The 27,038-nt window shown below is 46.1% G+C and overlaps 1 protein-coding gene across 2 annotated transcripts in view; it reads left to right on the top strand.

Annotated features, from left to right (window-relative positions):
• UBE2D2 (ubiquitin conjugating enzyme E2 D2) overlaps positions 1–24,893 on the top strand; it is a 25,172-nt gene extending 279 nt beyond the window's left edge. The window contains exons 1-7 of one of the 2 annotated variants that reach the window (XM_041398056.1): positions 67–440; positions 8,321–8,384; positions 11,931–11,962; positions 12,053–12,130; positions 12,219–12,324; positions 21,982–22,075; positions 23,552–24,893. In XM_041398056.1, the coding sequence (XP_041253990.1) occupies positions 438–440; positions 8,321–8,384; positions 11,931–11,962; positions 12,053–12,130; positions 12,219–12,324; positions 21,982–22,075; positions 23,552–23,597 (423 nt within the window). In that variant the 5' untranslated portion in view covers positions 67–437 and the 3' untranslated portion in view covers positions 23,598–24,893. Of the gene's footprint in view, positions 1–66; positions 441–8,320; positions 8,385–11,930; positions 11,963–12,052; positions 12,131–12,218; positions 12,325–21,981; positions 22,076–23,551 lie in introns of those variants that run through there. The other variant, XM_041398055.1, reaches the window with a different exon arrangement.
• Positions 24,894–27,038: the final 2,145 nt, after the last annotated feature.

Raw genomic sequence — 27,038 nt, forward strand, 5'->3', positions numbered from 1 at the left:
GGGGCCGGGCCGGAGGCGGCGGCGGCCCCGGCAGCTGCTGCGGCTCCGCGGGGGCTCGGCCCGGCCGGAGGAAGGCGCCCCGAGGAGCGCGGCGTGGCCCGCGCTGGAAGTTCCGGCGTGGCTCGTCTCGCAGCCCCGTGTCCAAGGGCTCCTCTTCCTCCTCCAGCAGCGACAAGGATCGCGGTGTCGGGCAGCTGAGCGCAGTAAACCTGTCACACACTAGCGTGGTTTGCTCTTTTAATGGAGCCAGCGCTGTTCTACAGCCTGAGTCATCCCGCAGGCTTGTAGAGAAAGCTACGAGCTTGCCTTCTGGAGCGGGAGCTGCGCCGTGCTCCGTGTCCTGGCTTTTTGGAAAAACACTGCTGCCCAGTCCATTGCTGTCTTAGGACCATGTTTGCTTGATCATCGCTGTCTTTTACCAGGAAAAAAAACCCTCGATGGTAATTGCAGTCCACTTGTACTACCTTGGTGACTCAGGCAGGGAGTTTGTATCCTTTTCCCTGCAAAACGTGTAGCTGTCAGTTTGGAATCTGTACAAGGTTCAGGTGTAGCAAGCAGCCCTTCCATAGTGTTTTTCCTCTTGATCACTATGCACATTATTTTTTACCTAGAACCAGCTGTAAACCCACTGCCTCATAGCTCACTCTGTGGCCCTGTTTGGTTTTGTGTGTAGTGTCCGGTCTGTGTTAACATCTCTGCTTTGGTTGTAGGTTACCTTGGAGGCTTTGTGAAGCTTCATGTGTCCTACTGATCAGGTTAAAGCTCAGGTGGGGAAGAACATGGAAGAGAGCCTGAAGCCTTACTTACGCTTGTGGAATAGGTAGCCCTGGGAAGGGAGGTGTTTGGAGTATGATTTTAGACTGTTGGATTTTCCAGCTGTGGATCTGGTAGTGAGTTACATAAGGAAGTTGTGTTCCAGCTGAGTCTTGCTTCTCTCCAAGTGTTCTGACCCTTACTTTAGTGATCCTTAGGGCTACTGTGAGGACTCAGGACCATATTGTGAGGACTCTTCCACAGTGTTTGTGGGCTCAGGTGCTTTGGAAGAGCTCTTACTCCTCAGCAGTGGGTTCATCGGCCTGGGAGACACAGCAGTGGATGCTGAATAGGGTAAATGTGGCTGTGGGGGGCTGGGCATGCATAGGCAGTGCAGGGCTATCGTGGGGAGGGTGAATCTTGCGTGAGGTAACTCAGGAAAGCTGCTTGGTTTTAGTTCAGTGCATGCTGAGGGTCAGGAGTCAACACTCTGAGGGCACTTGCATTTCCAGGCTGGTTGTGACAGGAGAAAAGCTGGATGTGTGGAGTCTTTGTTAACGTTGGGTGCTTGTGGACTGACTCTTCGTGCTGCTTTTCAAGAATAAAGAGCCCTGAGAGATAATGGGGACTCTGAAGGGCTATGAGAGCCTTCAGAGCCTTGGGAAGTAGCAAGAGCATCACCAAAGCAGTTTTGTGTGAGCTCTGCAAAGAGAGTTTCGGTGGAGTGAGTGTGTGGCTGTGGAGGAGAGGGAGATGGTGGGGCTGGAGGCAGCATTTCCACAAACCAGCAAATGGGGAGGGGAATAAATGTGCCTGTTGTAGCAGCCCAGATGCTTTGGAAGTTGATGGGCGTTGAAGCCACAGGCTGGAAGGAGCGCTCGAGTTGCTGTGGGTGTCTCGGTGTAGCTGCTTCAGTAATCATGGCTGGCTGTTTACGCTCGGGCTGTTTTAAACCCCCGGAGAGCGCTCCTGTCATCGTTGGGGTTGTTGTGGTCCCTGGCAGGATAGCGAGGGGACAGCCAGTTTCTGACCTTTGCTGCTGCAGCTTGTGGCAGGAGCCTGGAGAATGTGGATTGAATGGGAATAATCCCAGTGGACTCGAGCACAGAGACACAGAAAACTGCTGCTTTGGCTTTTTTTTAAGGGTGTTATCAGTCATGGCATATCAGTGTGCAGGGCTCAGTCTGGCCACTGGCTCTTGCTCTCGGCAGTTGGGGTTTTTACTGAACCACAAAGGCTTTCTATTAGGTTTTTGTCAAAATTTTTGCATCTTTGGATAACACAGGGCTGAGAACTTGGAAAGGCGAAAATCCCAAGAGTGAAGGTTTGATACAGTGTTACCTGAAATGGCCTCTTGTATGTTGAACTCTGCTGGGCTGGGAAAGGGGCAGAACAGGCAGTGTTGTTGCTGGTGTGTGAGGCAGCACAGGGACCTGCAGGGTCTGTCCCAGCCTGTCACTGGTGGCACAGTTGCTCTTGGGATTGTGCAGAGGCTCGAGCTGGGGTAACATGTGTGCACACAGCAGCAGCTGTTCTCTGAGCAGATGCTCCAAAAGAGCTCAGGCTGGGTGAGACCTGCTCTCAGATTGCTGCCTGTGTTACTCACCACAGTATTTTGGGCAGTGTGGCTCCAAATTCTTGTTTAGGTGCTTTTATTGGATCATGGGTCTGAAACTTGAAATATTTTCTTGTGAGAAGTGTTTGAGGTGTAAGCAATACTGCCAGGCAGAGTCCTTCCAGTCAGTAACACTGAAGTATAGTAATTGAATTGGTGTTTTTATACCTATGTAAAAATGGTCTGTTTTATTCTAGATGTATTTCATAAGAAAAGCAGTGTGAAGCAATCTAAGGGCAGGATGGGAGACATGTACAGGAGGGCCTTCCATTTTAAGGTTTAAGCCAAAACCCTTTGAATTCAGCCACATCCCCATCTGTGTTGGTTATCTTTAGGGAATGCAATACCTCTAAGTGGATAACTAGGGCACCGTTTGGAGTTCTTTGAATGGGAAAGCAAGGAAAAGGTTAGCTCATTGTCTTGCACGGGCTCCCCTGTGTGACCAGGGGTGAGGGGGAAGGGAAAGCAGCAGCTGTGCTCCAGCCCTGCTCAAGTAAAACACTTTCTGTAGCAGAGGAATCGGGGATTACTACTGCTTACAATGCATAGGCTCAAAAACCAGGTAGCTAAACTGAATTCCACAGTGCTGTTGCTGTGTAGCTGTGGAAGGGGGGGTAGTACTGGCTGTAGTCCTGCAGTCCAGAAATGCTTAGGCATCATTTCTGCCCAGAGGAGCAGTGCCTGTGGGTGGGATGTGTGAGGACAGCGGTGCAGACCAGCCTCGGTGGTCAGAGTTGTCTTTGTGCTACCTGTGCTGAGCAGAGCCGGTGTCATTTCTGTGCTGCCAGCTCTGTACAGCAGCCAGTGGGAGCAACTGGCTTCTTCCGCTGGGCCTCTCGCTGCGTGCGTGGAGCTGCCAGAGCAGCCCATCTGTGCTGGAGAGCTTGTGTACAGAGAATGCTGCTGCAGCTTCTGTTAGCTAGGGAGGTGTTTTGATACTCGGATTCTACACCAGGAGGAAGTTACACATTGCTTTGGTCTTCTTCCTGTTCAGGCTTGGAAAAAAAAATAAAAATGAAAGGTGACAGTTACATCAGAGCTTGTTTATAACATGTGCTTTGGCTGTAGCTGTGTTTCATGGCTTCTCATGCTGCTCATTTGCCTTCTGACATTTGCAGAGTGAGGAGTCAGAGTTGGGGAATCTGAGCAGCTTCAAGCATTGCAAAAGCAGTTTTTGTTGAAAGGATTAAAATGCTTCTGTTGATTGTAGTGGCAGATACTCTGGAATGGCAGTCCTGTGGGTGGGAGAGCACCTATGGACTGTAAGGAATTGCTGGTCTGACCTCGGTGCACGCGTGTGACACTGCCTCCTGCCCAGTGCTGCTGGGCAGATGGAGAGTGGGAAATGCCTCTGGATACAGCTCTGGCACCTGGCAGGGAGATGCTGCTGGCCCAGGGAAGGGGCACAGGCTCTTCCCACCCTCATGCCCTGCTGGCTCTGCACAGGGAGCTGGCAGCTCCTCTGTGCCCTGGTCTTGAGGTGAGGCAGGGTGTGATCAGTTCGACTTTGGCCCTCAATCCCCATTGCTTGGCTTTACTCTGTTGGGAGCTGGGAACAATTAATGGCTAAAGTGGCTACGAGTTCCTTTTTGGTTACATAAGTCAGGATTTTGTAACATCTCCCTACACTGCCTGTTGCTGAAGGGTTCAGGGGCTTCAGGCAAATAAACATGCTGAAGGCAAATGAAAAGCATATTTCACTTACAGCAGCAACCTGAGGCAGAAATTAGGTTTATAATCAAACTAATGTGGTCTCTTAGTAAAGTACAATGTGAAAGCAGCTCAGACTGGAGCAGAGTGGAAAGCCCATGGAGTTCAAGCTAAGAGGACTTTGGATAATCCAGACGAATACATATCGTGTGTTGGAGTGGATTTGAGGAGCTCTGCTGTATACCAAGCTTAGTAAAATTGCTGGAGCTGGCTTGTAAAAAAAAAAAAGTGTGCTGGCTTTTTACTTGCCTGATTGGCTTCTTGATGTTGCCAGTTATGTTGGTTATTCTTACTGAAGGCTGTATTAGCATTAACTTAATCCTTCAAACTCCTCTTATCTTTTGGCCAGAGCAGGTTTTACCAGGAGTGTGTTGGGCTGGGGAGGGATTTGTTGTCTAGAGGAGTGAATTGGAACTTCACTAACAAATGTCTTTGGAGTTGATAATTATAACTTAAAACATGTGCAGGGTTAAACTTATAAGACTTAAACCATTTGTGTTTGATTTTTTTGAGAGCTTCTTGTGCAGTTTGTGGATGCCTGCATCGAGGTATGTTTTAAAGGCACTGTACCAGCTCCTGGAAGTAGAACAGGAGGGTAGGGATGAGGGTGCTGTGGGGCTGAGCAAGCTTGGTGGCACTGGTTTACCTGTGAGCCTCGAGGCCTCGCTGGCAGCTGGTGCCTGTCATGACTTGGGAAGCACAGTTGGGGCATCTGTGGCATAAGCACATTCCATCTTCCTTAAAATGCTTTCCTGGAACCCCTGAGTAGGGATTGCTTTGTTGGGAACTTAAGAGCATGGTTAAATTGGGTTTTGGTGCCTAAATGTCAGGTTCTTGTGAGATTTTTGTAGCTTTTAGGGTATCTTCTGTGTGGATGTAGTGGTAGTAGTTTTTTCCAACTTGGCCTTTAGGCAGGACACCTTGAACCTTGCTTTGTGGTGTGCTTCCACTTCCTCATTTTTGCTAAGGGACTCATTAGGAGTTGTGAGATGAGTTAGGTTAATGGTAGGATCCACAGCAGTGGGCCGAGCCCCAGGGATATTTTGCTTAAGGGAGATGGCAGAAACTTTAAATTCTGTAAGATGCCTTCAGCTGGAAAGCCAACTCAGGATGAGGCAGCCCTGGGAGCTGAGTAACTCAAACTGGAACTTGATCTAAAGGCTGCTTGTAAATTCCTGAAGCAAAATCTGCATATGCTTAAGGATCAAAAACTGTCTGGAGTGGAAACTGCTATGGCTTTCTTCAGATTTTGGCTTAATATCGGTGTGGTCGAGGTCAGTCTTGAGCATGGACCAGCAAGACTTCCTGGATCACAGGGAAAAACAGTGGGCTTTGCAACTGGGGATCCAGTACATTCAGGTTGTAGATGATACCAAACTGTAACTGAATCCTCCGTGTCTTATGAGTTCCAGCTTTATGGGAACTCCAGAGTCATTTGTTCTCACTTACAGAAACCAGCTGGTTCTCAGCATTCCCCAGCAACAGCTGGAAGCCAAGACCTGAGTGGGTCTGGTGTCATGCTCATGATAGCTCAGGAGCTGCACAGGAGCCTGCAAAAGGCAGAGCAGCCTGGGGCAGGTGCCTGGCTCTGTGCAGCAGCTGTGGGTGCTCCTCTCTGTGCTACCAGTCATGAGCTGCTCCTTTCCTGCTCCTCAACTTGGCTCTGCAGGTGTAGAGAGCCTTAGAGCAGCTGGAAGGGAATGGCTCAGCATGTTGAAGGGCTTATCCTCTGTCAGGAAATCCAGGGTGTGTTTGCCTCTCCTGTAGGCAGAAGCAGCTGGTGCTTGCACTCCAGAGGAGTCTTGAGGGGTGAAGGGGAAGAGCTGAACTTGTTCTCCAAGCTGTTCTACAAAATTTGGAAAGTTTTGTGCTGCAGGGGCTTGAATTGAGAGTTGGTGCAATACTTTTTTAAGCACGAGGAACTTACACAGTGGTTTTTACATAAACCTTTTAATCTGTGATGTTTCACTCTGTGAATTTATGGAGCAAAACCTGAAATGCCACCTTGTCACTGAGACAAGTGGTACAAGTGGTTGTTGTAAGTAATCACTTTCTACAGAGGTAATACCCAGGGCTTCAGAAAACTCAGAAATCTCCCCGAAACTGAATATGTAGAGAAAGAAATAGTATTTTGATGAGAAATTGCTACTACCTGAACTTCACTGCTGCCTCTGTGGCTCTTGGGGACTTACCTTGTGGTCCCTCTGTTACGTGCAGCTTGAAGTGGTTGGAGCATTTGGGCAGCAGGATGTAGGGGGAGTGTCAGGGCAGCTCTGGAGCTGTGTATTTTACTAACTGGTAAAATGTGTGCCCAAGCTCATGTTTGTAACTCTTTCCTTTTTATAGCAGGCAAGGTGCATGTTGTGTGTTCATAAATACCATCCATGGTAGGTTGTGGTCATGCATGGAAAACATGCATTCTTCCAGCTGTACCTTCTGGGTCATGTGATGCATAGAATGGGATGAGAAGTGGTAAGGAATATTTTTTTTTTAGTTGTGTGTTTGGGGCTTTGAATACAATAATATTAAATATTTTTTTTCCAGAAAATCCAGAGTCCAGTATTATTTGGAAGTGGTCTGTACTCCATACACCTTTAGAAAGAGTAGATACATTGCTATTTTTAAACTTTTCATGCCTGTTGTGTGTAGACTCAGTTCATTCTTTGTGGCCATGACTAGACTGCCCCTGAGGAAGGTGTGTGTAGGTTTCTGCACGTTCCTGTGCTGCCTTGGTGGTTCAGGGTGCTGGAGCAACTCCAAAGGGCTTTGTGTCTTTGGAGGATACTTAGAGATGCTCTCTTCCCCTCCAGCAGGGAGAAGGCTCTTCAGCAGGTTCTGCATGCTCAGTGTCTGTTCCTGTCCATGTCCATGCTGAACACCTAGTAGAAAAAGCCCAGCAGGAGCACTAGGACAGCTTCCATAGTCTGGTGTCAAGGCAAAGAGGCTTCCAGCAGGACTCTCTAGAAGCTGGAAGCTGCTCAGGGCAAAACCCAAATGTGTGTGTGTCAGGGCCTGTGAGGTTTTCTGGGGCACTGCATCTGGAGGGGGAAATCCAGAGATGTACATGTTTGATGTGAGGCAGCATTTGTGTCTTGTGGATTTGGTTAGTGGTGGCCTCCCAGTTCCTGGGAAGTAGAAGCTGGAACTCCCAGAGATCATCTGTTCAAAAGCTTAATCACTGCCTGTAAATAACAAAAGGCCATTAAATGGCAAATTTTCTTCCATTCCTGCAATCAGCTTGTCTTAATCATTGTACTTACTTGTTTTGTCTGCCAAAAGCCTGGTATGGAGACTCCAGTTTGGACTGTTCTGGGAGGTGAAAAGCTGAACACACAATGGACCAGGGACAGCATGGGAGTGTTTCCTGTGCACTAGGTAATAGTTGTAATCCTTATCTGGTGTGTGTTCAGCTTTCTAGACTGAGTTCACAGACAAAAATGGTGATATGTTCAGGACTATCATGCAGAGCAGGTCAGTGACTGAGCCAGAAATGGAGCAGGTAAAGTTTGACTTGAAAGTTTTACTGTTTGCACTTTCCACCAAACATCCACTTCCTGAGCAAATGGCTGATGCGAATTACTGGTAAGAGTAGCTCTCTGAACTGTGCTGAAATTTTGCTTCAAATTTAAGCAAAATAGTATAGTTCAGGTGTACTGTGAGTTGCTCACCTCTGAAGAAGGATTTCTTCAGAGGAGAATTTGACTGACACAGCCACTGAAAAGTGGGGGGTTTCAGTGAGGTGTGTGGGTATGGAAGGCCTTGTGTTTTATTCCATTCCACCCATGGTCACTGATGTGTATGTGTGGAGGTGAAACAGCCCCAGGTTATGGGAGCTGTGTGTGCTGCAGGCTGGCTGTGGAGGTGATAAACTGGAGCACCACTGGAACTGTTACAATTGAGGGAATAAAATAGGGCTGATACTGAGAGTTGTTGGATTGAGGCCATCTTATCTCTCTGTGTCCCGGGGCTGGTAGAAGATGCAGTACCTCGGTAATGCTTGGGACCAGTGCAGGCAGACATGGCAACCCCTGTGGCGTGAGGATTGCTGTGACTCGAGGCTCTGCAGCCTGGACAGGTTCCTGAGGCCTGTGCCAGATGTGTCTCCTGGGTTTAAGATGCAGCTTTACTTTCCAGAGTCCTGGTTATTAGTTCTGTGGTGCTGCCAGAGTGCCCCTAGCAGCCTTTGAGCAATGACATGCTTGTTTTTAAAATCAAGTGAAACAAACTCTTCCTGTTTTTCAGGAGTTGAACGACCTGGCACGTGATCCTCCAGCACAGTGTTCAGCAGGGCCTGTCGGGGATGACAGTAAGTATCTGCTCTCATCAAGCACCTGCCCTCTCCCATGTTTTTCCTTTTCCTTCTGAAAGGATGTCCAGTTCCTCAAGGAGAATCCTTCTGTTTCTTTTAGAGTACTAGATAATACTCCACCTCCTGATCTTAAATTTGCTGCTCTTCTGTATCTCTTACACCTTCCTTGTGTGCCAGTGGTGTTATTCCCACTCTATTGATTGGGCAACTCAATGCACATCTTAAATTATGCCTTTTAAATTAACTGTTCTGGAATTCTCCTGGGGGATGGTGTTAGAAAATCTCAGTAGATCTGTGGTCAAACCAGCAAGCAGCTGCCCACAGCCTTCTGAATTCAGATATCTAAACTATACATGGTGTCTGAAAACTGCTCAAATCAGCATGCCCTGCCAGCTCCTGTGTAAGGGACAGCCTCAGACAATCTTCTTGGCCTTCCTGTTCAAGTCTGTGCACCTGGGGAGTGACTGGGAGTTACTGCTGTTCTGTGCTCACATTCTTTCCTGTAGCAGCTCTGACAGTGGAAAAGGTTCCTTGAGAGCCCTTGGCAGCTGTGGCTGCAATGCCCCCTAAACAGCACACACTGAATTTGCTGTGCAGTGTGGTCTGACAAGTGATGTCAGCAAAGCATCCATGCTCTTGAGAGAGGGGAGAGGGAAGCAGGAAAACCCTCCTTCTCTGAGAGCTCTAAGCTCAGGTATCCTTTCTAAAATGAAAAAGTGCTGCCAAGATCTTTCTGAATCATTTCTGAGCTACTCTGCAGTGCTGAAGTGTACAGAAAGTTACACATTCTTGTAGAAATGTAGGGCTACATAAAAAAAAAAAAGCACTTGAAACCTGAGGGTGAAAATACTGAAATTAGTGGGAATGTTCCTGTTCAGCAGCTCTTTCAAATGAGTGGAAGCCCAGCTTGGTTTTGAGGGTGTTTAGCAGTAGTTACTTCACAACCTAGTTCTGCTTTCCAAATAGTATTTCAAAGAGGTTTGTAGTTTCATAGACAAGAAATGACTAAGATGGAGAGCCTGACAGAGGTTTTTATTCCCTTAAATTAGCAAGTGTGATTTGTGCCATGATAAACTACTTTGTGTTTTCCAAAGCCTTATCAAAGGCTTGTCTGGCAGAGGAGGTGGTAACAGAAGTTGGTGAAGGCTGAGAATGGAAAGTTACTACTGATACAGAAAGCTTTAAAGTACTATTCAGTTCTCCTGGTGCCACCTTTCTGAAAGACCTCTAATGAAAGACTTTTGTTCTTGAGAGCCACAATTTGGATGTGTGTAAGTGGATAGCAGTGGCAGCAACAGAAAGGTGCCTTCTCCCAGGTCCCCGTGCTCCAGGTCTGCTGCAGCTGCCTTGTCAGAGCGACATTTCCCAGAGTTCAGGACGTGCTGTGCTTGCAAAGTGCTGTCCTGTGCCTTTTCCAGCTGATACAAACTGTCCCCAGCTATAAGCTTCTCATCTCAGGGGTTCATGAACCTCAGAAAGTAAAGGGCTTTTCCTGCCTTGTGAGCTGTAGGAAAGGGATTTTCCTGGCAGTGTGGTTTTAGCTTTCTTCCACCCACCTCTGGCCTGCGTTTTGGAAATGTGCTGGGGGCTGGATGATGTTGGTATGCTTCCAGTGGCTTAGCCTTTTCCAAACGTGTACCTCTGCTTACCTATTGAAAGCCAACAGCCCCCTGCCTTTGTAAATACCTCTGTTTGGCTGATTGCAAAGGAAAGAATCAACTGGAATAAGCTCTGCATGACAAATCCATCTTTGCATTCACCAGACTTGTCCTGGATGTTACCAGGATTTAAAGGTTAGGTTAAACAAGCATCCAAGTCTGGGGTGGGCATTGAGTGGGAGGAAACACAAACCTCCCTTCTAGCTTTGAACAAGTTGAGATTGCCTGTGGATATGTTTTTATTTCTGGTTTTTGTTGGGTTTAAGGAAGTCATTGGTTATTTGAGGTTCTCTTTTCAGTGGTGACTCTGCAGAGCAACCACAGTGAATCTCATCAAGATCTGTGAGATTTTTACTGGTTTTGTTGGGGTTGGCTGCAATCCCCTGTGGGATTTCTGCTGTTCCTTTGTCCTCTCCTCCATGTCCTGCTGCAGGTGACAGGGAGCTCCTGGGAAACTGTCTGAACCCCTTGAAGATGGGTGAATGCTACATGTGAGCTGCTGTCTTGGTTTCCTAATCCTTCACTGGATGTAGAGTTTCTCAAAGCCAGGCTCCTGAGAGAGTGAATATTTAAGTAGTGAAATCCTCTCTCTCTGTTAGAGATGAGAACTCTAAGTTCAGGTATTCTTTTTAAAAGGAAAAAATGAGTTACTAAGATCTTTCTGAATCATTTCTGAGCTACTCAGCAGTGCTGGAGTGTATAGAAAGTTACACATTCCTGTAGAAATGTAGGAGTAGATTAAAACAAACCTGTTCCAACCCAGCACTCTTCCCCCCTAGCCTTGCAGAGCTACTCCCACTCTGCTTTTTTCCTCCTTCCTTGTATGAGATCATTCTGAGCTGTAGTGCCTGTACCATGTGTAATTAAAAACTGCTTGTGCTAGATGAGAACAGGTAGTGCCACTCCTGCTTTTGGCCCAGGTAGTCCTGACAGCTGTGGGCACCAGGTGCCAGTCAGGCACAGACACTTCCATGTGGCTTCATCTCCTGTCTTGAAGAGTTCCCTTGAAACAACTGCCATCATCTACACCTCCCCAGTTCTGAAGGTGCTGTGTAGGTGACATCCATGTTGAGGGAAGCTTCCATAGTCTTAATTCACAAATAATTTCCTAGGCTGCTCTTTGCACAGGCACTGAAGCCTGTGGAGACAGAGGAACCCTGAGAGTTCCCCAGTGTGCCTCCTACAGACTATCAGCTTTGACTATTTTCTTTTCCAGCACAGCAACATTCTTCACAAATCCTCTGTGTTACCAGGTGAAAGTTCTCTTGGGCAGATGCGTACAAGTGAGGATTAACTTCTGTCCATTTGACCTGAAGTGTGTCCTGGCACATCCTGCTCCAAATATGGGGCAGACTATCATTCCTGCATTTTCCTAGGACAGTTCTTTCTGCTGCTTTAGTGAAATCTTGAGGCCTCTGTGGAGATGATGCTTGAATGGTGTAAGGACACCACTGGTTTGGTTCACACAGAGCCTGGGCTCCCCTTCCATGTGTCACAGGTGTGAGTAGGAGAGCAGCTGTGAGTTCATGCTGGAGCTTTGCTGTAGCTGGCTCAAAGGGGCAGTCATGGCTGCTGATTCATTAGAAATTACAAAGTTTAAACTCACAATTTTGAGCCTGAAAAGTTGCCTAGAACTATGTGGGTTTTTATTGTAATGGGATTTTTTGCAGGACGTGTATGTGGTACACAGCAGTCCTGGAGTGAGGACTGCAGAGTATTGAGTGCTTTGCTCTGTCTCTCTTTAATTCCTTGGCTTGCTTCCCTGTGGCCTTTCACAAGGCTTTGTTTTTAAAATAGACTTTTCTTTTCTGTGCTGTTTTGTCTGGAAGAAAGTAGATCATTACTTGAGCTTCTCCAAACTGAAGTAAATCTCTCTCTTTTTCAGTGTTCCATTGGCAAGCTACAATAATGGGACCAGTAAGTATGAGAGAATTGATGTTCATGGCTTTTTTGACTGGTGGTCTGGTAGTATCTCCTCAAGGTGCAACGATTCTTTTTCATTAACAGAACGACAGTCCCTATCAAGGTGGAGTATTTTTCTTGACAATTCACTTCCCGACAGATTATCCCTTCAAACCACCTAAGGTGAGTGGCTTCTGCCATAAATCTGTCTGTTACCATGTGGTGTGATGTATATTTGTGAGCCTACACTGAAATTTTCCTTCTTCTGCAGGTTGCATTTACAACAAGAATCTATCATCCAAATATTAACAGTAATGGCAGCATTTGTCTTGATATTCTACGATCACAGTGGTCCCCAGCACTAACTATTTCAAAAGGTACCTCCAATGCTTCTTTCATTTTGCTCTGCTAAAATGAAGTACTGATTTGGGATGTAAAAACTGCTGCATTCCTGCTGGAATCCACCATTTCTGTGGTCACTGCTTCTTTCCTGTGACTCTACATGGAGCTTGCAGCCAATTCCTGAGCAAGGGATGCTCAGGACATCCAGCTTCCCTGTGGCCATGGGGAGACTCCTCAGCTTTGTCAGTGAATCAGATAAGTCTTACTACACTGAGTACAAACTGCTGCCACCTCACCTCAGAACACTTCAACTAAAAATAGATACAAATATATAAAAAATAAAACCTAGTGTGGGACAGTGGAAGACTTTAATGTTCAAGATATGCCCAGAGTAAAATATGTAAGGGAGTGGCTGTGGCTTTTAAAAAATGGTGAAGTTGCTAATTTTTTGTCATATCAAAAAGAATTTCTCTTTCAAGGGAGCACTAGAGCTCCATGTTGGTAATTTTTTAACAGAACTTCCAATGGTGTGAACTCCTGAAATATAGTTTAAAACTTGCCTAGCTTGAACAATCTAAAATAATTAGCTAATAGTATCTTGGTCCCTGTGAGCTGTGTTAGCTTGTGGAGCTCTGGAATTTAGCCTTTGCCTGGTAAAGCAGTACTCATATTTAATATAAATAGGAGGCTTTAGTTATCTTGAAAGAAGACACAGGCTGGATTTTTTTTTTTTTTGGCTATTGAAACTGTAGATTTGCAAACTGTGGATCAAGTTTGTAGGTCTAGGCACGGCAATTTAGGAATATTTGGAGTCTACCCTGTGCATGATCATTTCTTGACCCTTCTGTTCTGTAGCTTCACACTGTCCTTGTAATCAAATGCTGCAGTTGTCACATTGATTACATTGTCCTTCACAGTGTCCCTGCTCTGAGGCTCTCCTGTTGCCTGTCCTTCTCCTACATGTGATGTTCCCAGGCACTTTCTGGTTCAGACAGGTGATCCTGGTGCGTCCCTTGGACATCATCACTGTCTGCCTTTCCCTGAACCCACAGAAGTTTCCACCTTCTCTGTCCAGCATTTGCAGAAGCAGATGGAAAGGCAAACCAGTATCTCCTTGTCTCTTGTCAGAAGTGAATCTGCTTGGGCACAAGGCTCAAAGTCTTGAAAGAACTGAAAAAATGGTGTCAGTGAAGAAAAAAATAATTGATTGTCAGGTTGCTGCAGTTTCCTTACAAGTGCTCTCAGTCAGTACTGGCTGCTCTTAGAAGCACCAAATTAGCCCCAAGCACTGATGTCTGGTCTGGTTTGATTTAATTGCTGCTTAACTGGAGAAAATGCTGTATTGTTTTAGGGAGTCTGAAATGACCAGATGGGTGGTGGGGTGATAGACAGCATGATTGAAAATACTGGGAGATGGACTGGAATTAGGACAATTGGGAGAAGATGGGGCAAGAATTTAAGAGGCTGCTCCAGGCTGTCAGCTTTAATCACTCAGAAAATACATCCTAGTGTTAATTTTACTGCCCAAATACATTTGCAATATGCTTTAACATCTCAATCTCCCTTTGTGTTCTGCTTTGAACTCTTTTTTTCTTACCCTTTTCAAACTATACCCTTGTGACTCAGCTGGAATAAGCCATGGGATCAGGGTGGCTGTCCTGTGCCACCTGCCCCTTCCAGTGCCCTTCTCCCCGCTGGGTTTAGGGGGCTCTGGGGTGCTGATCACTTCTCACTGCTGAACAGTTCAGCTGAATGCCCACACTCTGCTGCACACAGCACAACAGCCACACTGCTCTAGCCTGGGAGAAAACCTTGTCCCACCTCCCTGGGGCTACATTTACTGAAGGAATTAAAACAACAAAGCAAATTCCTAGGGGTGAGTGACTTTATAGGAATACTTCCCTCAGAATCACAGGGATGCCCTGTCAAAAGGCAGACTTCAGAAGCAGAGAGCTGGTACTTAGGGGAAGTGTTCCCATCTTGAACAAATGGAAATAAAGTCCACAAAGGCAACTTGGACCTTTGGGGTTGAAATCTTATATTCAGTCAGATTAGAGTGTGTTGTGACAAACTTCAGGGATGTTTCAGCTTCCTAGTAACTGATTAGCCTTATCAAAGAAGGAATGTGTTGCTAGCAGGAAAAATTGTTGGATTAGGTAATTTGGGGTAACTAATAAGACTTAAAACATTCAGCAATAAGCTCATACCTCTTCCAAAGCATCAATTTATTATTTGTAGTGTAGATTTCTGAGAGTATTTCCTAAGTTGTGCCACCCTTTAAATTGGATGCTACTGGGAGCAGGCTGTTTGAATTTAAACTCTGTAAGCAGATAACTTAGAGCACAGCTATGAAAAAATGTACTTCCTACTGATTGAGAAATCTGGGAAGAGTAGAACCAGTCCTTGTAGGAAAGAGCTTATCATGCACAGCTTCCTCCTGAGGCAGCTGGGAGGCAGCACTATCAGCAGCTCACTGTTAGGCTCACAGTTAATGCGTGGTACATGATGTTTTTCACCTTAACCTGCAAGGAGAGAGGGGAAGGGGTGTGCACTGACTTCCTGTGGGTTAAAAGTGCCACTTTCTGGTGGAAAGACTGAAAAATCATATCAGTGCTACTTAGTCATTCCAGTTCAGTGGTAAAGGTAGGGGTCTTGGCTCCTCACACTCTGGAGCCAGCCCTCTGTAAGCAATTTAATAAAGATTGTGGTTATGATAGAGGTGATTGGCATTTTGGGGTTTTGTTCTGTCCCTCCTACAATTGTTAAAACTTGGGAGAACAGCAGAGACTGTCTCAGTACAACAGCTGACTTGCTTATATTAGTAATTCTGAACTCAGTGTTCCCTCAAGAATACATACTGGAGAATAAATAACCTCAAAATACAGTCTTAACCACACCGTGGTGGGTAATTTGAACTCCAAGGCTTAAGCAGAATGCGTAGGCTTAAATTAAAAACATTATCTCCAAGTCTGCATAAATAAGAACCCTGTTGCCTGAAACAGGAGAATATGAAGTGTTTTAACATTGTTACAGCTGTTCTCAGCCATTTTGGAAAAAACACTCTTTCTCTTGAATTTGGCAAGTGGCTGTGCAAGAGTTAATTTTGAACTAAAGCACTTGTGCAGTAAAGGTTGGACTAATCTGCTGTCTTGTCCCACTTCTCCGTGTGTTTTGTAAGGAATAAATCATGGAGCCTGTGTGAGTGTGCTGGAGGGCCCTGCCTGGGAGGGACAGTGAGTAACCTCTGCCTCATTCATGCAAGACTTCAGCTCCCTCTGTCCAGACTTCCATGCCTGGTGCAGTGAGGATTTACTGTGATGTTTCTCTTCATGAATCACTTCACTAAGACTTGCTGGAAGTATTAGTACTGAGAGACTGAATTGGACATTCACAGTGCCATTTTCAAAATCAGGAAGTTGGGTTCTGATCATCTTGGCTTTTAGTTTGCCCATTGCAGCTTTACCCACATAACTGGGCGTGGCTTTGTCACAGAGCATGGATCAGTGTCTCCACTTGTGCTGAGCTGGGATTCCGAGGGAAGTGCCCACTTTTCTGTTTAAACTCTCACAACTATAACTGAGCCACTTGTGCAGCTTCCCAGGAGCTGTCCTTGCTCCACAGAAAGCTGTGCTAGGAGGAGTGGTGCCAGCAGGGCTGTGATCCTTTTGCTCTGTTGGGTGCTGATGAAGCCCACCTGGAGCATTGCCCAGGGTGGGCTCCCCAGCCAAGGAAAGTGTGGATGTACTGGAGAGAGCCCAGGGAGGGGCCAGAATGTCATGGAGGGACTGGAGCATCTCCCCTTAGGAGGACAGGGTGAGAGCTGGGACTGTTCAGCCTGGAGAAGAGGAGGCTCAGGAGATCTTAGCAGTGTCTGTAAATACTTGAAGGAGGTGCAGATGACAGAGCCAGACTCTTCTCAGTGGTGCCCAGTGACAAGACAAGAGGCAGTGGGCACAAGCTGAAGCACAGGAGGCTCTCTGAGCAGCAGGAAACACTTGATGTTGTACTTTTACAGTGAGGATGCTGAGCACCAGCACAGGTTGCCTTGGGGAGGCTGTGAGCTGTCCCACCTCAGAGATACTGCATAGCCCCTGGACATTGTCATGGACAGCCTGTCTTAGGTGGCTCTGCTTGAGACAAGATGATCTCCAGAGGTCTCTTCCAACCTCAACCAGTCTGGGATACACTGGGCAACACTTAACTTTTCTTCTTTTGTCACCAGAAATTGTTGAACTGACTTAGCAGGAATGCAAGTTGCTTTGAAGCCAGAAGTTTAAACTGCTCAGATTTAAAGGTACACTTCCTGTAAGGCTGGGGAAGATGGCTGGAGGAGTTGGAAATGGGGTTGTGGTTAAGAAATAGGACTTAACTCCAGCAGAGGCCAGAGTTCCTTTCATTTATTTGGATGCATCTTGCCTGTTCACAGTCAGGAGCCAGGCATTTGAACCTGTTGGGCAGTGGTGTTTCCAGTGTTGAATGCTGCAAGCTTAGCATCTGTCAGTACTGATAAAGCTTTGACAACTACACGTCTCAAGTTTCAAGGGTTTGGGACCTGAAACTCAAAAACAGTGATTATGTAGGAGAATATTCCCCAAAATCAGGAAAAAACCTGACTCTAGTAAGGAGCAGAGATGGAAGTAGCAGTGAACCTTGACGTGGAGGCTGCCAGGCTATGATGAACAAATGAGCCCTTGCTGGTGAGAGAAGCAGGACAGCTGGATAAACCCTTCAGAAAGGAATTAAGAATCCCTCAGCAGCGTGGCATGTCCAAAGCTCCCATTTCAGCTGGCAGAGGTGTCTTCCAGCATACCAGGCTCAGTCAAACCTTAGCTGACCAATTGTTACTTTTGCACTCAGAAACTGGGCTGTGCCAGAAGCACAGCATTGTCTGCCAGAGCCATGGCCTGGTCTCCAGGAGGTGACAAATCACTTTCCTTGGAAAGTCCTGGCACAGTGTTTGTCATTCACCCAGGACAGAGCAGGTGGGGTGGGCTGCTGCCTTTGCTGTGAACTCATGATGGCCAGGGATTGATGCTTCTCTTGTTTTATCCACCTGCTCTGTGTCACTGCCTGAGCTTTTCCATGATCAGGTGGTCCTGACCCTCCGGTGTGACTCCAGCCAGGGTGGAGAGCTGAGTGTCATCCTGCTGTCCTGACAGCCTGGCATGCAGAGCAACCATCTCAGCACCTTCTTGGTACTGTAACAAACACTTTGTTGGTGCAGTCTCTGTGCCTGCTTAGAGATGGACCTTTACTCCTAGATGGATTCTAAATTGGCTCCTTTTGGAGGGCAGTAACTGCACCAAAACAGCAGCTGGATCAGAACACACAGCTGTTTCTTCTGGGGAGCTCATTCTTTGGAAATATAAGTGCCATTTATCTCCCTTCTATGAATTCAGCTGGAGATTCCGTGGCTGCTCAGCTGCTTTTCCTTACTCTGAAGTGCCCCGTGGATGGGTGCTTTAGTGGAGCAAGTTTGTTTGGAATTCCAGCTAGACTTAAGCAGCAGGATCTGTAGTGGTTGGTGCCATGTGTCAAGGGGGTGGCTGGAGTGGTGGGTGTTAGACCAGTCAGCATGTACAGACAAAGTGAGTGATTTGGGATTTGTGTTTTGGAAGATTAGGATCAGCTGCTTTTAAGAGTCTTTTCACCTCTTGAGTTCCAGGATCTTTAACACACCTAAATTTGGATGTTCCAGTAGCAGATGGACTTGAAACTGTGTTCTGCACTGCTCATTTGGCTGGTGCTGGAAGGACCTGTGTGGAGAGCTGACACCATGGATTGTCCTGACTAATGGCTGAGCTGCTTCACAGCAGAGGAAACCCAGCCATGAAATTTACCTATGGAATTTGCATCCACATCTGCTCAGTGTGAGGTGGGGCAGAACCAGGAAGGTGCAGTTGCCCATCAGGGGTGGTGGGCTGACCTTGGTGGTGAGAGTACAGCAGGGGAGCTGCTGAGGTGGGCTCTGTAGTGGGGAACTGGAGCTGGTCTTGTTGACAGGCTGTCAGTGACATGATTTTTTGCACAGAGGAGCTGCTTGGAGAAAGATTGCCCACGAATTTCAGTGTTACATGCTTTGTAAAGGAAAGTCTTGGAGAGGGAACCTGCATCTCAGTTGTGCAGTGTTACACACTTATTTTGCATGTTACTCAAGCAGTCTTAAGTGTTCAGTGATCATAGTGCCTGATGACAGTGCATTTCTGTCATTGCTCTGTGGGGAAGCTGAGCCCATTTTCTAGAAGCACTTTGTTAGCAGCCCTTCTGCTTGATGAGTTTGGTTCTCCCAGCTCCTTGGTGTTGAGGAGTCTGTGCTAGACCATGGCAGCAGGAAGCACACTGGAGGGTAAATTCTATCTGTTGTCTGCAGAGATAGATGGGGAGTGTAGTTAAAGGGTTAGAGGTCAGTGGCTGCCTGGTTGGTGAAATAAAACAAAGCAAAACCAATTTTCATGTGAAAAGGAGTTTAAAAGTGACAGTGGTTTAAGTTGCTTAGTGGCTGGACAGCTCTGACAGCTAAGAGTTATGAGAAATAATTCTGTACAGAGTTATTTCAAGGGATGAATCCCTTGAGTTAATGGCAAGTAGGATTTATTTTGCCATTACTGAGAAGAATGCAGACTTGAATTCAAAGAGTGCACACTTGAAGTACATCCCTGCCAGTGAGGGACTTGAAGGGATTCTGCCAAGCTGATAATGCTTTGCCCATGGCCATGCAGGATGTTCAGGTGTGAAGTGTCACTTACCTGCCTTGTGTAATTATTCAACCTGATTCTGTGGTTCCAAAAGTTTTGGGGAATTCTCTTTTCATTGTCTGATAGTAATGTTGTAGTCATTTGGCTACATTGTAGTCACAGGCTTTGCTGTGGAATTCATTGCAGTAATACTTGATTGTGGCCTGGTGAGTCTCTTATTCCATGGTGTTGGTTTAACTCATTATCTGATGCATCAAAGAACTCTGATACACAGCTGACATCTGTAAGGGTTGCTTCCCCTTTCCCCTTGCACTTGAAACTTTGAGGTGGTGCCTTTTCCAAGGGATTTTTCTGTATGTTGCTTCTAAAACATGTGCATGTGCAGTGTTGTAGTGGAAAGCCTTGGGAGAAACTTGCAGAATTGATTTTGGACAAATAACTGGGTTCAGCAGGATATTAAAATTAAACCAGTTGAGTTAAAAATACTTTTTTTTGTGTGGCTGTACAGATAAAAGGGGGACAGATGTGAAGTCACCGGCAAGAGTTAGTGTAATGAGAATAATTTGGAATAATGAAGACTTAGGAAAATAAATCAAAGCAGCTGAATGCGGCAGTGCAGCTTGAGGCCAGATGATTGTGTCCATTTTTATTCAGTGTTTTTGGAGTGATACTGAAAAGTGAACTGCTGAGTGTTAGGAAAAGGGGTGTGAGGGTGGGCAGAGAGCAGTGCACAGACCTGCAGTGTGGTTCTGCTGATGAAGGCTGAGCCACTGTGTTCAAAAATTCCTTGGGCTTTTAAAGGACTTGATAAGATAAAACTTGAGGGAGCAGTTACAACAGTTGACTAGAAAACTTTCGATTGGATTTCCTGTGTCCTCTGGTGAGGGCAGGAGACACATTGGAGCTACTCATCCTACAGCTGAAGAAACTTCAGTGACCAGAGCAGTGGAGTCTGACAGAAAGAAATGAGCTACAGGAAAATTGCTGGAGAAACAGCTGTTTTCAAACTGCACTGACTAGGAACAGTGTGAGGTGGCAGAGGTGTTCCCATTGAAAACTATCATGGGCTTTACTTGATTTGTAGGGGGAAAAGAGCTGGTGCTGGATCTGTGCCACAGGTGCTGAGTGTGCTGCCTTGCTGAGGGACACCGGTGCAGCAGCAGTGGCTTCTGCAGACCTCCTGCACACTGTGAGCTGAGAGGGAGCTCAGTAAATGGGCCCTGTGTCAGTTGATGGTGGAGAATCATCAACATTCACACTTAACTCTTAAATTTCACAAGTGCGCTGTGGAAAACTGGGAAAAGGGAGAAGAGGTTTGCTCCTTTTTCTAGAACCAGAAATCTGTTCACCCAAACCAAGACTGGTTAATTACCAAACTTGTTTGAGAAGCTTTGAATTGGGAATTGATAATTCCTTAGTGAAGAGTCTACAAAAACAAGTGAGAAAACTGAATTAAGTGGCTTTGTGGGCTCTTGGTGCTCACAACACTGAGCAACTTGTGCAGTTCAGACCTAAAGGAAGCTTTCATTCTTGTCCCACTTGAAAAAAACTGAATATCAGACCTGTTTCCATCTTCTCTCTGGAGTGTGGTGAGGCCCTGGCACAGGTTGTCCAAAGCAGCTGTGGCTGCCCCATCCCTGGACATGTCCAAGGCCAGGTTGGACAGGACTTGGAGCAACCTGGGCTAGTGGAAGGTGTCCCTGCCCCTAGCAGGGAGGTGGAATGAGATGGACTTTGAAGGGCCTTCCATTCCAAGCCATTCTGTGATCTGTTTTGTGGCCCTCTTTTAACCTATCTTAACACCTTTGTTGTTTTTATGGGCTGCATGCTGTCTCCTTTCATTTTTCAGAGATAGCTCTGCCTCCTGCAAGTGATGGGAATTGGAGCAGATTCGTGTTTAGTGTCTTCAAACTCCTCACTCTTGTCATCTGCACCTTGCTTGGAGGCTGCACTGTGACAACTGCTTTGCTGCAATTGGTGAAGGGACATATGGAGTGGCACTGTTCGATCCAAGCAGGAGGAGAGAAGGGAATGTTTGGCATTTTTGGGAGTGGGGCAAGATGTCCCTGCCATGCCTGGTGTAGTGTTGTCCCAATATGTTTGCTTATAACTTCCTGCCTTCTCCCTGCTCCTGTGCAGTGAGTGTAGGAATGTCCATGTGCTATTTGTGGCTTTGCAGCAGTGTCCTGGCTCCTTGTATGGATGAGGGCTCTGCCGAGCAGGATGTGCCTTCTGGGGTACATCCACTCTGTATTTATAGTGAAACACTCTGGTTCTGGGGCTCTGTGATAGATACAGGTGCAAGGAGCTGGGCGTTCTTGGGTCATTTTGGATGCTGTTCTACACTAAATCCATCTCAGCTTTCCTTATTCTTGGAAAAAAATTAAGCCTTTCAATTCACTGCAAGACCAGCTTATTTTAAAACAGATCTTCAGGGCCAGGTTGGAAGAGGCTTGGAGCAGCCTGTGCTGGTAGGATGTGCCCCTGCCCATGGCAGGGGTTTGAACAAGATGAGCTTCAAGGTCCCTCCCATCCCAAACCATTCTGTGATTCTTCAGTAGCTGTGAACAGCTCTTGCTTCCTTCATTTCAGCTGGACTTGTCTGCTGTTTGACTTTTGATTAATGCTTCTCCAAGTCATCCAACAGTGGCTGCATTAGGGAACTTCAGGGAACTGCTGAATTTCAGGTGCAAAAGCAAGGATGTTTTCCTAGAGGACTCTCAGGCAGAACACTTCTGCCTTGTGGTTTAAGGCTGCTGCTGCATAGACCTATCCAGGAGGTTACTGACTGTGATACTGTGGTTGTGAAAAGTTGTGTAGTTCACTGGTAAAAGGAGTTTGTTCAAAATTGCTCAGCTGAATGGAAACATGGGATTGGTGCTCCTGGCAAACTTAAATAAATGCTGCTGGCTGGAGGGGAAGGAAGTGCATGGGCTGACTGGTGCAGGTGTCCTCAGCTCTCCTGGAACTAATTCAGTGTCTCTTTTCTCTCCTTAGTACTTTTGTCCATCTGTTCTCTGTTGTGTGATCCCAATCCAGATGATCCTTTAGTGCCTGAGATTGCACGGATCTACAAAACAGATAGAGAAAAGTGAGTATGGAAGCCAAAACCCATGGATTTTGACAGGGCAGAATCCACACTTACACAGTGAAGGGGAACTGAGAGGAACTGCTTATTGGAAAAGAGTGAGAGTGAAAAAAGGCAAATCACTGCTCTGTGGTCTTCTTAGAGATTTTGCTGGGTTTTTTTCCCCTGGGATCTTTCCAGTGCTGCCGTCTGAGCTGCTTTAATCCCATGTAACCACCAGAGGGAGAGCAAGTTACTCCAACGGGAGAAAATTCCATGGCAGCTCTGGGTCTGGAGTCATACAATGAAATAACAAACTCTGTATTACCTTCACTGTACAACACAAAGGAAGAACCAGTCATGTAGAAATGGGGCAGGAGCACTCTCCAGCAAGCACTTTAACAGTTTAGTGTTGTAAACACTTCTACCTCACTGTTCCCTTCCAGATCTGGTCAGGGAAGGGAAAATAGTCCACAGATTTGCTTCCTCTACTGCATACATGAGGAGCAGTGTTAGAGAAGGTTATGCATCCTGGTTTTGAAAGCTGCAAGACCAGCAGCACATATTTGGAGACACAATCAACAGTGATTATCTGCACTTTTAAGTGTGCAGAACTCCTTCCTGTTTTCTACAAAAATAGGGAAATAAATTTTGGGTTCAAACACAAGGACTTGCTCCTTGGGTAGTCTCTTGAGCAGTGATATGAAGGAGAGAGTTAGTTATGAGTGGGTTGTCAGATTTTTAAGCTAAAGAACATTGTCTACAGACTAAATTCCAACACCAAACCAACTTGGTATGCGTAACTACAGGGAACTTCAGGCTTGTCTTACTCTACAAATTCTGTAGAACATGAACAAGTTGCGTTCTGTTGTCAGAGAGAAGCTCTCAGCAGTGCAGTTAAGCACACAACTGCTTTGTTTACACAAGTATCCTGAGCTTCCTCTGGCTGTAAAGAATATTTGGATGTAAAAGCCACAGATTTCTTGGGAATTGACAAATCACTGTGTCCTGACAGTCATCAAAATAGCCAAATGTATAGAACAGAATCAGGCTGTTGGGGTTTAGCAGATGAGTTGATGGGAGGTACTGGGCTTGACTTTGCAGGGAAGCAGGAGATGGGGGAACATGTTAATCTATTTTCCAGAATGACCAAGTGAAACCCTACAGTAAGAGTTTCCCCAGGGACACAGCAGATGGGGCTGGGGGAGGCACAGATAAAGTCTTCCTGAAAATCCTTTCCCCTCAGCCCTGTTCTAGCTCCATTTTTTGTCTCCAGTCACAGAGATCTGAGATCTCCTGTTGTAAATACCACCAGGTATTTCTTTTCCATGAAGCACTGTGGGCTTTCGTGTTTCCCCTGTTTGCATAATGTTTAATTTTGCTCTTAAATTTTACAAACTGATGATAGTACTGTGATTTCATGCCATGTGTAGACTAGAGTGCTGGAGCTGAAATCTGTGCAGATGCCATGTTGAGTAAATCCTCTTTTTATACATACAGGTACAACAGAATAGCTCGGGAATGGACTCAGAAGTATGCGATGTAATTAAAGAAATTATTGGATAACCTCTACAAATAAAGATAGGGGAACTCTGAAAGAGAAAGTCCTTTTGATTTCCATTTGACTGCTTTCTATGAGCCCACGCCTCATCTTCCCCTGTGCACATGTTTACCTGATACAGCAGTGCTGCGTGTTGTACATACTTGGAACAACAAACTAGAAATACTGTATTTCCCCGTACCAACATTGACTCCTAGCAGAGAAGTGTGTGTGTGAAAAGCTGGTTCTTCAGTCATAACTTTGTGAGCCTAAAAGCATTCCTTGCTGAGTTAAATTGGGAAATCAAATGGGAATGGGCAGAGTTCTGGTGGGTTTCAGATTTTCTAGGGACGGTGTTGCTGATCCATGAAGGATTTTAAGTGGAATCCTTTTAAACTCATAACAGTTATGAAAAGCAAGGTGAAGAACTTGAAGCTGTTTCTGTATTCATTTTATTCTGAAGGACCTACACCTTAGGTAAATGTTATGACCAATGAGAAACTGTACCCACATCCTGTGTTTAAGGTCTAAGTTTAACCGGTCACCATTTAAATGGATTGGAGCTATTAGTGCATCAAGTGATGTTGATTTGTTTCAACTCTCTCCCTCCCTTCATACTTCTTTTGGTTTGTATGTGGTTTCTCAGTTAATACCTAGCTAATAGCTCTTATTTTTCTTAAGTTTTTTAACTGCTTAGGTCTTTCTGGATGTAAGGGTAAAAAAAAAAAAATCCATATGACAGAAAACTTGTGTGTATTTAAAGACCCAACTGCTCCCCTGGAGCTTGTACGTTCAAGAATGAATTAATCTGTGTAATAAACTGATTACTACAGTCATTACATATAACTTTGTGTGAATAGGCTTTTAATTTTCAGAGCAGTTTGTTACAGGCTTAAACTAACGGTGGATTTCTCTAAAAAAACTTTTTGGGCTGAAGTCGTGAAGCAGTTTGGTTTGCATCACACAAGGCACCTGAAGAGGCAAACAGGAGCTTGAGCACTTAGATGAAATCAGGATGTGTAGTGTGCCAGGAACTTGACTGTTAAACCAAATAAGCAGTTTACTAAATGCGAATCAGAGTGACATTTTACAAAGCCTGATGGTATTACTCCCACTTGCATGGGACCTAACACAATGCATATGTACTGTAGGTAAGTGAAACCTTATGTAACTAAAAAAATGGATGTAAAAGGGTAAAAAAAAGAAAAACCTACCAAACACATCAGCACAAACTTTCATAAAATGTAGCTTTTACATAATTACTTTGCACTAAACATTTGCAAATGTTCATACAGTTTTAAATTGTACTTGTATGTGTCTTTTTTTTTTCTTTTTTTTTTTTTTTTTTTGGAACAAAGTCTTCACTTGAATCTAGTGAAAAAAATGTAGTTTGAAACTTTTCTTTGTATACAAGTGTATTTGCCAGCATCGTTGGTGTGACAGTAGGTGAGTCTGCAAGTTTATCTCCTCTTAGTAGAATTGTAACCCAAGCCATCGGGCAGGAGAGGCTGGAGCCGCTGGCTCTCCAGCCACAGGGTCTGTCCCAGCCATTCCCAAATGCATCTTGACACTCTTGCACAAACGAGGAATAAATGTCCACTGCTTTTGGTCTAAATCTGTTCCTCTTGTCTCATCTCTCGATGGTGCTGGGCAGGTGTGAGCCCTCCTGCAGGCAGCTGTGTCCCTCTGCAGAGGCACGAGGGCCCTGCTGCCCTGGGGACAGAGCAGCTCCAGGGCACGGCAGAGCTGCTCTGGAGAAGGACGGAGCACGTGGCCACGTGTCCTGGCTGAGGGACACTGCAGGGCCACAGGGGAAGGGGAGAGATTGGTGTGCAGGGCTGCAAAGCTCGGGTTGGGTCACCTGGAACTCGTGTTATCCACAGGCTGTTGGTTCTGGATGTCTGGGAAGCTGCCTGTGGTCCTGGATGACGCCTGTGGCATCAAAACTGCAGTGTAAGCTGGTGTGGCTGGGCTTTGTGGCAGCCTGGATCCATGGCCTTGCCCTTCCTGAGCTGTTGTGCTCCTGCTGGCCTCTCCAATACACCTTGGCCGTGGCAGAGTTGCCCTCCCATGATTTTCTTTGGGGTCACAGAAGCACAGGGAAGGGGCTGCACTGATTGTGAACAGTTTGGGGGGATTCTCTTTAACGGCTTTGCAACTGAGCGACCCAAGAATGATTTTTGTGGCAGATCTGGCTGCCTTTGAAAATTGGCAGTGACTGGAAGAGATCAGAGACCGTATGGGAGAGGAGGCAGCAGTGACAGCTGAGGGAACTGAGGAGGATTGTTTCTCTTTCTGGTGGGCCAGGAGCCACAAACATGAGGTGACAGGACATTAACAAGCCACACACACCCTGAAAGAGTCCTGAACCTGTAACAGCTCAGCTGGGAGGATGCATTAACGCATCTGCTCATGTTGGGATGAGCTCATTTGCAGTGAGGTGTTTTAAACAGTTCTGACCTTTTTGCTGATGGCATGACCACAGTTGTGGTGTACTAAAAGCAGGTCTGGTGATGGTTGAGATGGGAGGATGAGCTGTGTACCTCCTGTGGGTTGACCATTTGTTGTTGAGGATTGTACTGTGAACTAGATGAAGGAGCCTTTAGCATTTAACTGAAAACCTGACCCAGCTTAGCTATTTTTGGAACTAGAATCTTGCTCCTTTGAAGCTGTGCATTGAGTGTGTTGTAATGTCAAACAGCACATGAGGCCAGGGGCTCTGGTCACTACCTGTCTAGGAATCCTGAGCTTGTCATGTCATCAACCTTTTCCATCCCTGTCCAGTTTTTTAACTTGGTTTAGTAATTTAAGTTGCCCGATTGCCTTTGCTTGGCTTTCTTTGTGCTGGACCTTCTGTGGATGTAGATTGTTCATGCAATTCCCTTTTTTCCTGTCACGTGCTAAGTGTGTTTTATTTAAAGATAGTGCTGGGCTGCCTAGAACCCCCCAGCTCTGGCAGCAAAGCTGGAACACTGTGCCTGGATGCATTTCTTGTGCTCATCAGTGCCTGTCCACTGCTCAGAGTGACCCAGAGGAGGAATGTGATCCCTGTATTTTGGAACCTCTCTTGGCTCAGCACTGAGCAGCCACTCGTGCAGGAGCTGGCTTAAACATTCCCATGGCTCAAAGCCCGGCCTCCATGGACCTGCAGAGTGGGATGGAGCTGATCCTGGCAAGTGCTGGAGACCTGATTATTGTGCTTCAAACACCCAGCTTGTCCTGTGGTGGGATGTGCTGCAGCATTTCTGTCATAGGAAGGCAAGAGGGATTTTTAAATTAGTTATTACCCTGTTATTCCAATGCTTCCAACTAAGCTGCATCCCATAGTGTCCTCAGACTCTTCTGTTCAGTCTGCATCCATCAAATGATGTGGGAAAACCAGCAGGGCTAAGTTGGATATGATCTTGTGTCCTTAGTGGGTGTAGCAGACTGTTCCCTGTCCATGCC

This window comes from Onychostruthus taczanowskii, unplaced genomic scaffold, assembly GCF_017590055.1.
Source record: "Onychostruthus taczanowskii isolate IOZ18803 unplaced genomic scaffold, ASM1759005v1 scaffold14, whole genome shotgun sequence".
Taxonomy (NCBI): Eukaryota; Metazoa; Chordata; class Aves; order Passeriformes; family Passeridae; genus Onychostruthus; species Onychostruthus taczanowskii.